This window comes from Gorilla gorilla, chromosome 8 (assembly GCF_029281585.2).
Source record: "Gorilla gorilla gorilla isolate KB3781 chromosome 8, NHGRI_mGorGor1-v2.1_pri, whole genome shotgun sequence".
Classification (NCBI taxonomy): domain Eukaryota; kingdom Metazoa; phylum Chordata; class Mammalia; order Primates; family Hominidae; genus Gorilla; species Gorilla gorilla.
The window spans coordinates 107450781-107464921 of record NC_073232.2 but is presented as its reverse complement, the minus strand read 5'-3'; the positions used below and the strand labels follow the sequence as shown (position 1 = coordinate 107464921).

The following is a 14141-nucleotide window of genomic DNA, read 5'->3' as shown; positions in this document are numbered from 1 at the left end:
CACTCTGTCCCCCAGGCTGGAGTGCAGTGGTGTAATCTCGGCTCACTGCAACCTCGGCCTCCTGAGTTCAAGCGATTCTCCTGCCTCAGCCTCCTGAGTAGCTGGGATTATAGGTGTGTGCCACCACACCCAGCTAATTTTTGTACTTTTAGTAGAGACGGGGTTTCACCATGTTGGCCAGGCTGGTCTCAAACTCCTGATGTCAGGTGATCTGCCCACCTTGGCCTCCCAAAGTGCTAGGATTACAGGCATGAGCCTCCCGAAGTGCTGACATTGCAAGCATGAGCCACCATGCGTGACCATGATTTCATTTTTTATGGCTTCATAGTATTCCATTATATATAGTCTATATATAAGTTTTTTGTTATTTTTTTGTAATATGTTTATATTTATATTACCTAATTTTTTACCCTTTCAGAACGAATGGTTACATATGAATCGGAACATAAGACTTTCACTCAGACTGGGAACTTGTAGGTCAGACCAGGGATGCTTGTGTTGGGGGTTACTCTGCTTTTTTCAGGACTAGAAATTGCCATTCAGCTTTTCATTCTGACCACTCACACCACCTTCTCATACATCATCTCATCTTGCATAGAAATTGCCATTCAGCTTTTCATTCTGACCACTCACACCACTTTCTCATATATCATCATCTTTCAAAGTCAAACATTTCCTTCATTTAAGCATCTCATATTCAGTGTCCACTTACTGAATCAGCTTCTTGAAATCCAACCACCCATCATAGCTCTTATCTGACACCAGGAGCTTGGTTTTCAAGGTGGGGCAGTCGGACACGGCAGAGTTTACAACTGGGGCCATAGCTTCATCAGCCACAATGCATTGGGCCTTAGACATGCGTAATTGATAGCGGATTTTCTTGGCAGTCAGCTGGGGGCTCCCAGGCACAAAGGTGATTCCTGAAAAAACCACAAAAGAAGGCTTCATTTTTATCTTTTGAGTAGAGAATTTTTCCTCAAGCATTCTGGCAGGCATGGATGAGGTCTCTGGGTTACCCTCTCTCTTAGGAGTCTCTCTTCTCTATTGGGTCAGTAACACGATGGCGACTGGGGAAAACTGAGACAGGCAGGAGACTGAGCCCACTGAAACAATCCAGTGATCTGTGGCTCTGTTGCTGTTATCCTTTCACCTCAATCAGGTCCTGAGTTTATATGGCTAAGTGTCAGACCACCAGTTACTTGAAATATAGCCTAATTTTGAAACTGTGATGCAAAGGGATTATGAAAACTTCCTCTTTGTTGTTTTCTCATGGCTTGAGAATGGCTTTTGCTGTGGATTTCTGGATTTGCACTGGAGAAAAGACAAAACAAAAAGACCTTCCTGCCTCTCTTCTTGGGCTGTTTCTATAGATTCTTCTGCATCCATAGAACACCTATTGTGGACCTCCTATGAGACTGGCATATGCTGGTTGCATCTCTGTGCCAGAGGCTCTTCTGACAGATGCTTCTTTTTAGTTTTCAAGCTTAGAGAACTAGAATACTTCTAGGATTAACTGGTGATGACCTTGCTTGTCTTGCAGTAATGCTTACACTCCCAACTACAGACCTATTGATTTTGGAAAAGGATCTGGTTTACCGGTGTGGGCCTTTCCCACATACTGCACCTTCATCTTCTGTTTCTCACACTGAAATCTCTTGGGCATCATAAAATGTCATTGTTCATAATAGCCCAAATGTGGAAACAACCTAAATATCTATCAGCTGATGAACTGATAAATGAAATATAGTATATATATTTACACAATGAAATACTATTAATTCATAAAAAGAGTGGAGTACTGACACATGCTATAACATGGGTGAACCTTGAAAACATGGTAACTGAAAGAAGTCAGGGACAAAAAGCTAGATGTTGCATTCTATTTGTAAGAAATATCTGGAAGAGGCAAATCCAAAGATAGGAAGTAGATTATTGGTTGCCAGGTTTTGCAGAGAGCGGGGAATAGGGAGGGACTGCTAATGGGTTTCTTTTTAGGGTGATGAAAATCTTCCAGAAATAGACAGTGGTGATGGTTGCCCAGCTTTGTGAATATTCTAAAAACCATGGATTTGTACACTTTTAAATGGTGAATTTTATAGTATATAAATTATATCTCCAAAACAAAGTCATAGGAAACAGGATCTGGCATGGAATGGGGAGTTCATCTAATTCGAGTTACTCACTGGGCTGATGGGAAGGCCGAGAGACACAGTGGAAGAGACTTGTTCAGTATCACTGATTGCCATCTTATAGCTATCAAGTTATCCTTTAGCATTGAGTATATATATATATATATATATATATATATATGAAACCGTGCAATTGTGGGTGACACAAAGAAGTATCTTTCTTTAGATAACTGCAAACGCTTTCAAGTGCCCCCACCCTTAGATGAAGCATTTGAAGAGGAGTGCCAGGTAATGTTAATTTATTTTCCCTATTGATTAGTAAGAACTCTTTCTACATTAAGGCCATTGACCACTTATCTTTCATAAATGTTGCAAATATGTTTTCGATTTTGGCATTTGTCTTTGCCATGGTCTGAATTTGTGTGTCCTCCAACCCAGATTTATATGTTGAGATTCTAAACTCCAAGGTGATGGAGGTGAGATCTTTGAAAGGTGATCAGATCATGAGTGGAGGTCTCATGAATGGGATTAGTGCCTTTATAAAATAGGCTCCCAAGAGATCCCTCATTCTTTCCATCATATGAGGACACAGCTAGAAGGAGCTATTTCTGAATCAGAAAGTGGGCCCTCACTGACATTGCATCTGCCTTGATCTTGGACTTCCCAGCCTCCAGAGTTATGAGAAATAAATTTCTGTTATATATGAGTTACTCAGTTGATAGCATTTTGCTATAGTAACCCAAGCAGACTAAGGCAGTGTTCAAATTTCTTTTGTGGTGGTTTAAGAAAAATACTAGAACTTTATAATAGTAGAAACTATATCTAAAAAATAATCTAACAGCTTTTCATTTTGTTTACAGATATAATGTTGAAATTTCTTGTGATAATGTCAGCGTAGTTTAAAAGCCAATTTAACTTTATCATGTTGAGTAATTTATAATAATTGAGAGCTCTCTCATTAGGAGAGATGCATGTGTTGTTAGAGCCATCACTGTGCAGCTTTCTGGATGCCACCAAAAGGGCACATCAGATGTAATCACACAGACAGATCTCACATATATGGAGAAGGGAGGAGTGCACCCTGGTCCCTCCTCCAAGTTGGCCACACAGATGCTTCTTATACATTATAGTGATTTTTTTGATGAATGAAATTTTAAAAATTTCATTAAGTGTAGTACATCTTTTTTTTTCTTTTTTTGTTTGGGTATCTGGTGTCATATTCAGAAAGCCTTTCCATGAGTTTATGTACTCACCTATATATTCTTCTAATACTTAAGTCCTTTTCTAACATTTCAATTTTTAATGGTTCATTTGAATTTATTTTGGTACATTATTTGGAGGTAGAGTTATGACATTTAACGTTTTCAAACAGTTATCTTTAAATCATTTAAGAACTAATCAATGCTTTCATTAATGGCTTGAAAAGACCTGATAAATTATTATTATTATTATTATTTTAAATAGACAGAGTCTCATTCTGGCACCCAGGCTGGAGTGCAGTGGCGTGATCTTGGCTGACTATAAACTCCACTTCTCGGGTTCAAGAGATTCTCCTGCCTCAGCCTCTGGATTAGCTGGGATTACAGGTGCCCACCATCACGTCTGGCTAATTTTTGTATTTTTTTAGTAGAGACGGGGTTTCACCATGTTGGCCAGGTTGGTCCCAAACTCCTGACCTCAGGTGATCCTCCCACCTCGGCCTCCCAAAGTGCTGGGATTACAGGCGTAGCCACTGCGCCTGGCCGATAAATTCTTACATATACTTTGGTCTGTTCTGAGCTTTCAATTTTGTTTTCATTCATTTTGCCTTATACCATCAATAAGCAATTTTAATTATTGTGAGTGAAAATGATAGCCCTGCTTTGGACTGGTATGTGGCTAAGGAAATCACTCTGTGTAACTTGGCCTCAGGTAGGAAGAATTTCTGGTGACCCAGACTGAAGTGGTCCCTGTCCTTTCTCAGACATGGATCAATTGTCCCTCAGGATAACTCAGTCCATTGGGAACTGGGGAAACACTGGGAGCCTGGATAGGCCTGAGGGTAGGGTTCACTCCCTTCCTCTCTTCTGTATGCTCCCCATAACTGACAGCTGGCATTCTCAAAGACACCTGCTCTTTGAATCACTTCTCAGTTTTTTTTTTTTTTTTTTTTTAATCTAGCATCCCTGTTAGCAGGCAAAGGCAGTAGGCCAGGCCAGTTGTGGCAACTCCTAATGAGTTTGGCCCATCTCAGGGGTACTTTGTTTTTCATACGCACCTTCCAACTACCAAAAAATATATGCCTGTATCCTAAGAATAGAAAGTCAGGTACTATAGCAGATAAAGAGGAATGATATTGGGGGTGGGCTCCTTTCCAGTATCCTTCACTTCTCACATGTGAAGGGGCTCTTGATTGAGGCATTTCCTGTTTATGTTGGAGGAGTGAGCCTCAGGGGCATGGATGGGATATCCACAAAGAGCAGCTCTATTCTGGCTGATCCCAAGCTCATTCAGGGTGACTCTCAAGGACTCTCTAATACTGGATGAAGAGCAGTGGTCCCCAACCTTCTTGGCACCTGGGTTTTGTGGGAGACAATTTTTCCACAGACTGGGGCAAGAGGATGGTTTTGGGATGATTCGAGTGCATTACATTTATTGTGCACTTTATTTCTATTATTATTACATTGTAATATATATTGAAATAATTATACAACTCATCATAATGTAGAGTCAATGGGAGCCCTGAGCTTGCTTTTCTGCAACTAGAGAGTCCCATCTGGGAGTGATGGGAGACAGTGACAGATGATCAGGCATTAAATTCTCATGTGGGGTGCACAACCCAGATTCCTCGCATGCACAGTTCACAATAGGATTTGCGCTCCTATGAGAATCTAATGCCACCTCTGATCTGACAGGAGGCAGAGCTCAGGTGGTAATGCAAGCAATGGGGAGTGGCTGTAAATACAGATGAAGCTTCACTCACTTGCCCTCTGCGCATCTCCTGCTGTGCAGCCTAGTTCCTAACATGTCACAGACTGAGGTAGAGGACCCTTTAGAGATATTCCTACCTTCTCTGTCTTTTTTTTTTTTTTTTTGAGACAGCGCCTTGCTCTGTCACCCAGGCTGGAGTGCAGTGGCACAATCTCAGTGCACTGCAACTCCGCCTTCCAGGTTTAAACAATTCTTGTGCCTCAGCTTCCTGAATAGCTGGGACTACAGGTGTGTGCCACCACATGCAGCTAATTTTTTTTTTCTGCTTTGTGTGTGTTTTTTAGTGGAGTTGGGGTTTCATCATGTTGCCCAGGCTGGTCTCAAACTTCTAAGCTCAGACAATCTGCCTGCCTTGGCCTCCCAAAGTGTTGGAATTACAGGTGTGAGCCACTGCACCCAGTACCCCTACATTCTCTTTTTTTATAGATGGGGAAACTGAGGCCCAGAGAGGGCAAGATGTGCATGTTCTGTCTATTGTTTTGATGATGACTATGTTAGGACAGAGGTCTACAGTTCCTTGAGGTGATAAACAGCCTATGAGCTAAGCGCTCTGTGGATTATTTACTCTTCACAACAGTTCTGTAAGACTGGACCGTAACAGTTCTATAAATATGGACTATTACTGTCCATATTTAATAGACAAGGAAACTGAGATTCAGAGAGGCATAATTTACAGAGGTGGTAAGTGGTGGAGCTGGGTTCAAATCTAGGCCTGTTTAAAGATCCCCCACACTGTGGGAAGAATTCAGGCATCAGATAGAGATCCCTCTAACATCTCCATTCTGTGAATAACTGAGGCTGGGATTCACATAAGCCTCCAACCCCTGGGGTCCCTCTCCCATGCCTCACCCAAGCGCACACAGGCCAGGCAGATCCAGTAAGCTTCAGGTGTTGGGGGCAAGATTATCATCAGCCGGTCTCCATGGCTAAGGGCACAGGTGTCTGAGAGGATGCTGGCGGCCTTCTTGGAGAGTTGAGTCATCCTTTCAAAGCTCCATTTGTCCTCTTCTCCTTTGGCACTAACCTTCCAGAGGGCGGGGTAAGGCCCTCTGAGTCCGTCCTAGGCAGGATGATGTTTAAAATATGAATATTAGTCAGCATGGACATTGGCTATGGGAGGCCACTGTTGCCAGATAGCACCCTCAAGTGGCTAGATCTTGAGAGGCTAGGATGCCTGGGCTTAGGGGGAGCTACTGTTTCTCAATTGGCACAGAAATATTTACTGTTTACTGACATGGCAGTACTGGTAGGTTTCAACATAATGTCAGGCATGAGCCTAGGGAAGAACCTCCTGAGAGAACTCAGCATGTAATGTGAAACCAGCCCTGCCCAGGATGGCAGAGATTTCTCTGGGCATAAATCCCACTACTGGGTGTCTACCCAAAAGAAAAGAAATCACTATATAAAAAAGACACCTGCATTCATGTGTTTATGGTAGCACTCTATTCACAATAGCAAAGTGATGGAATCAACCTAAGGGTCCATCAGTGGATGATTGGATAAAGACAATGTGGTATACATAAAACATGGAATATTACTCAGCCATGGAAAAGAATGAAATCCTGTCTTTTGCAGCAACATGGATGGAGCTGAAGGCCATTATCCTATGGGAAATAATTCAGAAACAGAAAATCAAATACTGCCTGTTTTCACTTATAAGTGGGAGTTAAACAGTGGGTACATATGGACATAAAGATGGAAATAATAGACATTGGGGAGGCTGGAGGGGAGTGAAGTTTGCAAAATTACCTATTTGGTACTATGGTCACTGTTTGGGTGATGAGTACACTAGAAGCTCAAGCCTCACCATTGTGCCATCTATACATGCAACAAACCTGCACATGCACCTCCTGAGTCTAAATTTTTTTAACAAAAGATTTCTCAGGGCATGATCCTGTAAGTAGAGAAGAGTGCCCTCCTCCTAGCCCATAGGATTCTATTCCTGCCTTCAAATATACCTGTCTTCCAATGCAACTTATTTTTCAGTGGGACGAGTTTTGAAGGGGAAAGAATTTAATTTCCAATACCTCTTAGTGAATGCATGGATGAAGTTACCTAGAACTTTCAAAGCATTTCCATTCTAGCTGAGCCTTCTCCTCCTTAACAACATGGGTTTGTCCTCTTCTCTCCCTGAGGATGGAGGGAAGGAAGGCTCTTTTCTCCCTTTTTTCCTTCTTTCTCTCCTTTATTCCTTTTTTCCTCCTTTCTGTCCTCTCTCTTTCTCATCTCTTTCCCCCATCTCTCACCTCTTTCCCCATCCCTCGTTTCCTTCTCTCCTACCTTCTGAACTTAATTTCTTTCTTCCTTTACAACTTTCTTCCTCCTTTTATCTCTTTCTCTTGCCTTTCTTCTCTTTTTCTCATCCACCCTGGAGCAGCCCATAGAATTTCTACTTTGTTCTGACCTGTTTAGAGTCTTTCTTCTTCTTCTTCTTCTTCTTCTTCTTCTTCTTCTTCTTCTTCTTCTCCTTCTCCTTCTCCTTCTCCTTCTCCTTCTCCTTCTCCTTCTCCTTCTCCTTCTCCTTCTCCTTCTCCTTCTCCTTCTCCTTCTCCTTCTCCTTCTCTTCTCCTTCTCCTTCTCCTTCTCCTTCTCCTTCTCCTCCTCCTCCTCCTCCTCCTCTTCCTCCTCCTCCTTCTTCTTCTTCTTTTCTTCTTCTTCTTCTTCCTATTCTTCCTCTTCCTCTTCCTCCTCTTCTTTTCTTCTTCAAGTTTTAGGGTACATGTGTACAATGTGCAGGTTTGTTACATATGTATACATGTGTCATGTTGGTGTGCGGCACCCATTAACTCGTCATTCAGCATTAGGTATATCACCCAATGCTATCCCTCCCCCCTCCCCCCACCCCACAACAGTCCCCAGAGTGTGATGTTCCCCTTCCTGTGTCCGTGTGTTTTCATTGTTCAATTCCCACCTATGAGTGAGAACATGTGGTGTTTGGTTTTTTGTCCTTGTGATAGTTTGCTGAGAATGATGGTTTCCAGCTTCATCCGTGTCCCTACAAAGGACATGAACTCATCATTTTTTATGGCTGCATAGTATTCCATGGTATATATGTGCCACATTTTCTTAATCCAGTCTATCATTGTTGGACATTTGGGTTGGTTCCAAGTCTTTGCTATTGTGAATAGTGCCTCAATAAACATACGTGTGCATGTGTCTTTATAGCAGCATGATTTATAATCCTTTGGGTATATACCCAGTAATGGGATGGCTGGGTCAAATAGTATTTCTAGTTCTAGATCCCTGAGGAATCGCCACACTGACTTCCACAATGGTTAAACTAGTTTACAGTCCCACCAACAGTGTAAAAGTGTTCCTGTTTCTCCACATCCTCTCCAGCACCTATTGTTTCCTGACTTTTTAATGATCACCATTCTAACTGGTGTGAGATGGTATCTCATTGTGGTTTTGATTTGCATTTCTCTGATGGCCAGTGATGATGAGCATTTTTTCATGTGTCTTTTGGCTGCATAAATGTCTTCTTTTGAGAAGTGTCTGTTCATATCCTTTGCCCACTTTTTGATGGGGTTGTTTGTTTTTTTCTTGTAAATTTGTTTGAGTTCATTGTAGATTCTGGATATTAGCCCTTTGTCAGATGAGTAGGTTGCAAAAATATTCTCCCATTCTGTAGGTTGCCTGTTCACTCTGATGGTGGTTTCTTTTGCTGTGCAGAAGCTCTTTAGTTTAATTAGATCCCATTTGTCAATTTTGGCTTTTGTTGCCATTGCTTTTGGTGTTTTAGGCATGAAGTCCTTGCCCATGCCTATATGTCCTGAATGGAATTGCCTAGGTTTTCTTCTAGGGTTTTTATGGTTTTAGGTCTAACATTTAAGTCTTTAATCCATCTTGAATTAATTTTTGTATAAGATGTAAGGAAGGGATCCGGTTTCAGCTTTCTACATATGGCTAGCCAGTTTTCCCAGCACCATTTATTAAATAGGGAATCCTTTCTCCATTTCTTGTTTTTGTCAGGTTTGTCAAAGATCAGATAGTTGTAGATATGTGGCTTTATTTCTGAGGGCTCTGTTCTGTTCCATTGGTCTATATCTCTGTTTTGGTACCAGTACCATGCTGTTTTGGTTACTATAGCCTTGTAGTATAGTTTGAAGTCAGGTAGCATGATGCCTCCAGCTTTGTTCTTTTGGCTTAGGATTGACTTGGCAATGCAGGCTCTTTTTTGGTTCCATATGAACTTTAAAGTAGTTTTTTCCAATTCTGTGAAGAAAGTCTTTGGTAGCTTGATGGGGATGGTATTGATTCTATAAATTACCTTGGGCAGTATGGCCATTTTCACGATATTGATTCTTCCTACCCATGAGCATGGAATGTTCTTCCATAGAGTTTCTTATTATAACAATGAGAATTGGCAGGGATGGGATAGGCCTTCCCCAACCCCTTCTCCTCTCATGACCAATAACAACAAACACAACTATATCTCTCCCCTGCCATTAATTTTTATTTTCTTGTCAACCACATTTTGATGTAGTTCAGGCCTAGGCCATCAGAGATAATTTTATTTATGTGACCATGGAAGTAATTTTTTTTTTTTTTTTTTAACAGTCTTGCTCTGTCGCCCAGGCTGGAGTGCAGTGGCATGATCTCAGCTCACTGCAACCTCTGCCTCCCGGATTCAAGCAATTCTCCTGCCTCAGACTCCCAAGTACCTGGGACTACAGGCACACACAGCCACACCAGGCTAATTTTTTGTATTTTAGTAGAGATGGGGTTTCACCGTGTTGCCCAGGCTGGTCTTGAACTCCTGAGCTCAGTCAATTCACCTGCCTCGGCCTCCCAAAGTGCTGGGAATACAGGCGTGATCCACTGTGCCTGGTTGTAATTTTAATTTTTGTTCTATAATATCTTTGTGCGACCCAAGTAAGAGCTCTGCTCACATCACTCAAGCACCTTTAGTGGTTTGCCACAGCCCATCACATCAGGTCCAAATTCTTTGGCTTCCTGGTTTTTTTTTTTTTTTTAGGGTGATATGTAGGGAAAAGAAAGAGAGATCAGACTGTTACTGTGTCTATGTAGAAAGGGAAGACATAAGAGACTCCATTTTGGAAAAGACCTGTACTTTAGACAATTGCTTTGCTGAGATGTTGTTAATTTGTAGCTTTGCCCAAGCCACTTTGCCCCAGCTACTTTGACCCAACCTGGAGCTCACAAAAACATGTGTTGTATGAAATCAAGGTTTAAGGGATCTAGGGTTGTGCAGGACGTGCCTTGTTAACAAAGTGTTTACAAGCAGTATACTTGGTAAAAGTCATCGCCATTCTCTAGTCTCAATAAACCAGGGGCACAATGCACTGCGGAAAGCCGCAGGGACTTCTGCCTTTGAAAGCTGGGTATTGTCCAAGGTTTCTCCCCATGTGATAGTCTGAAATATGGCCTCGTGGGATGAGAAAGACCTGACCGTCCCCCGGCCCGACACCCGTAAAGGGTCTGTGCTGAGGTGGATTAGTAAAAGAGGAAAGTCTCTTGCAGTTGAGATAGAGGAAGGCCACTGTCTCCTGCCTGCTCCTGGGAACTGAATGTCTCAGTATAAAACCCGATTGTACATTTGTTCAATTCTGAGATGAGAGAAAAACTGCCCTATGGTGGGAGGTAAGACATGTTTGCAGCAATGCTGCCTTGTTATTCTTTACTCCACTGAGATGTTTGGGTGGAGAGAAACATAAATCTGGCTTATGTGCATGTCCAGTCATAGTACCTTCCCTTGACTTAATTATGACATAGATTCTATTGCTCACATGTTTGTTGCTGACCTTCTCCTTATTATCACCCTGCCCTCCTACTACATTCCTTTTTGCTGAAATAATGAAGATAATAATCAATAAAAACTGAGGGAACTCAGAGACCAGTGCCGGTGCAGGTCCTTGGTATGCTGAGCGCTGGTCCCCTGGGCCCACTGTTGTTTCTCTATACTTTGTCTCTGTGTCTTAATTCTTTTCTCAGTCTCTCATCCCACCCGACTAGAAATACCCACAGATGTGGAGAGGCAGGCCACCCCTTCATGATAGAATTTACTGATGAACAGACTACTACAAATGAAAAACAATGAAAATACCAAGAGTTTATGTATGTATGAAGAAACACACCCTACCACACGATGCCATTGAGTGTGGGAATTGGCACTTTTTTTGTAGAAGGCAATCCAGAAATGTGTTTTCCAAATGCTCATGTAGTGCATTTGGTGGAGTAATTTCACTTCTGCTAATGTAAATGAAGAAAAGAATATAGATACACAAAGATATTCATTTCAGCCTTGCTTACAATAGCAAAAAAAACCTTGTAAACTACTTAGAGGGGTAACAATAAAGAATAAATACATTTTGGTTCAACACTCAATGAAATACTTTATAAACATAAAGATATTAAAGTATTAAGTAGAATATTTATTGGTGTTGAAAGGTAGTTTCCACATCATATTGTTTCCACATTATATTATTTCTACAGTGCATTGTTTCTACATCATGTTATTTCCACAGCATAGTGCTTTCACAGCATAGTGTTTGGAGGAGAAAAACAGCAAGTAACAAGTCAAGTAACAAGTGTGATTCCAGGTTACAAATAGTTATATATAGAATGACTCTACTTTTGTGAAACTGGATGATCTATAAATATCAGTAGAAAAGAAATATATATGAAAATTACCAGTGGTTATCTTTGGGTAATATTCCATATTAAAATTTTTTCATGTTTACCAGTATTTTCTAACAATTCTATAATGAAGTGCTCTTAAATGATAAAGGGTTGGAGCAGATGATTTGTAAAGTTCCTGCTGACTGACATTTTGGGCACCTGTGATTGATGCCCCAAGTGACTTCAGACAACCAATGTTTAGTTGGGCTGACTGTGTGGCTTTTGGAGCCCAAGCCTTTGCTCACAGCTGCAGCCCTCTGAATTCCTTGGCACCCAATCACTGCTCATCTGTCTTGCCTCCCAGCCTGGAAGCTTCTGCTGGGTAGGGCCCAGCTGGGCCTTTATCTGTAATCCATATGCTTAATCAAGAGCTGAGCAAAGGAACAAGGCTCTGCATGGTGCCAGATGCCATGCGGGCACAAAGAGATAAAAGGCACAACGCTAGCCCTAGAATATTACTGGGACCCAGGACTCACACATAGTGCCTGGTTGTAGAACACAAGCTAAGAAAAGCAGAGGAGAGAGAAAGCAGCACAGGCTGGGCTGGGAAGGCAGAATGGGTGGGGAGGGCACCCCAAGAGGGGGCACAGCTCAGCAAAGGTGAAAGCACCCCAAAGTCCTTCAGGATACATGCCTCAAACCTTTTCAAGGAGCTTTCACAATCCTTGCTCTACAGAATTTTTGTTCTTTGGCCCAAATGGGTAAAAATTAAGTCTCCTAAACAGAAGTCTTCCCTTTTATCTAACCCTAGATGATGCACCAAAGGCAATAAGTATATTTTGCACAAAGACAATGAATTACTGTTTTGTCCACTTTCCTTACTCCTCCCAAAGCGGGTGATTAAGGTGGGGAGGGCCAGGAAGGGGCCTGGGGAGGGGAGGAGAATAGAGGAGCAATCAGATATTACACATGCAAATAACTCTCGCTGCTCACTCTCCACACGCACTGGATTCTCCTGCGGGCACCACCAGCCCCACTTGATAGAGGGAGGAAATGAGGCTCAGAGAGTTAAAATGACTTGCTCCAGAGTTACCTAGCCAGAGAGTAAGCAAGGCCACTCCACACAGCAGGGCCTTTCAAAATTAGACTGCTTCCTGCCTGTTTTCTCCTCATAACTCAATACTCTTCCCTCTGACCCTATACCTAGCCAAACTGTTCCTGAATACTCTTCCTTCTTTCCATGATGTCTCTATTCATGTGGTTGTTCCTGCCTAGACAGTCTTTCCCTTGTCTTTTTTTTGTTGAAATTCTTCTCATTCTTCAGGATGCAGTAAATACCACCTCCTTTATCAAATCTTTCTAAATTCCATTATCCAGAGGCATACTTATACTTATTTCCTTTGGCACTTCTTTTTCAGCACTTTGTGGCTATCATTTGCTTTAAAGAAAAACACTACACAGTAAGTTCCTTTAGTGTTTGGCTTCTAAAATTTTGTATGTGCTAGAAGATGCTCAAAAATGTTGGTTAATTAGAATCATATCTATGTGACAATAATATTACTAGTGATAATAAAAGCTAACTTTTATTGAGTGTTTTCAGGGTGTTGAGTCCTGTGCTAAACACTTTTTATTGATTGTCTCATTTAATCTTCTCAACAACACTGTGAAAAACACACCATTAATATCTCCATTTTACTGATAACAAAACTAAGGTCCTAGAAGGCAAATAACTTGTCCAAGTTTGCATGGTTATTTAGCAGAGAGCCAGGATTTCAATGTAGAACCATCTGGCTGTCAAGCCTATGTTCTTAGTCATTTTGCTATAATTTCTTTTCTCTGAATTTGCACTTTCTAGTACCAGCCATAGATGGGATTTGTATCTCATGATCTTTGGACGCTTTACCAATTGGCCTTGGCCAAAGTTTCCAAGGTAGAAAACAACAAGTTTTACCTTTTCCAGCTGGGACCACTGATCCAACACATCCTTTGCAAAATTAAAGTTCTGAGAAACTGCTTGGACTAGGCACCTGGAGTCAGGGGGTCTGATGGTCTGAGTAGCATATTTTCGGTTTGGATAGCAGCAGGCTCCAAATCCCAGTCTGAAACTCCGGACCAAGGAGAAGGGTTGAAATCGGCCTAGCATTTGGGTCAGACAGGGAACCACCTAGGTAAATCGAGGAAAAGACAGGGAGTAATTGAGCAGCTCAGAGAGATAATCACTGAGATTGTAGTGCTGAGAATGAATCCATAAGGCAAACAATTTCCTTATGAGTACAAGCAACAGTCAGATCATTGGAGATGAAGCCCATGAGCACAGATACTTAACCAATTCCAAGAGGAGTTTCTATGGGGGGCTTCAGATGTTTGGAGGATGGTAGAGCTGTTGTCTTCTGTCTCCTGTCTCCTCTGAGAACTGCTTACCTCTTATAGTTTAGTTGCCGGCTCTGGGGAAAAAGGCAT

General features: G+C 41.8%; 1 protein-coding gene across 1 annotated transcript in view; it reads right to left on the bottom strand.

Moving 5' to 3' along the window:
• ACSM6 (acyl-CoA synthetase medium chain family member 6) overlaps positions 1-13824 on the bottom strand; it is a 34436-nt gene extending 20612 nt beyond the window's left edge. Inside the window, exons 1-3 of the mRNA XM_031015449.3 lie at positions 13633-13824; positions 5949-6159; positions 713-920 (exon numbers count right to left, since the gene is read on the bottom strand). Of these exons, the coding sequence (XP_030871309.2) occupies positions 713-920; positions 5949-6159; positions 13633-13824 (611 nt within the window). The remainder of the gene's footprint in view (positions 1-712; positions 921-5948; positions 6160-13632) is intronic.
• Between the last annotated feature and the right edge of the window lie 317 nt (positions 13825-14141).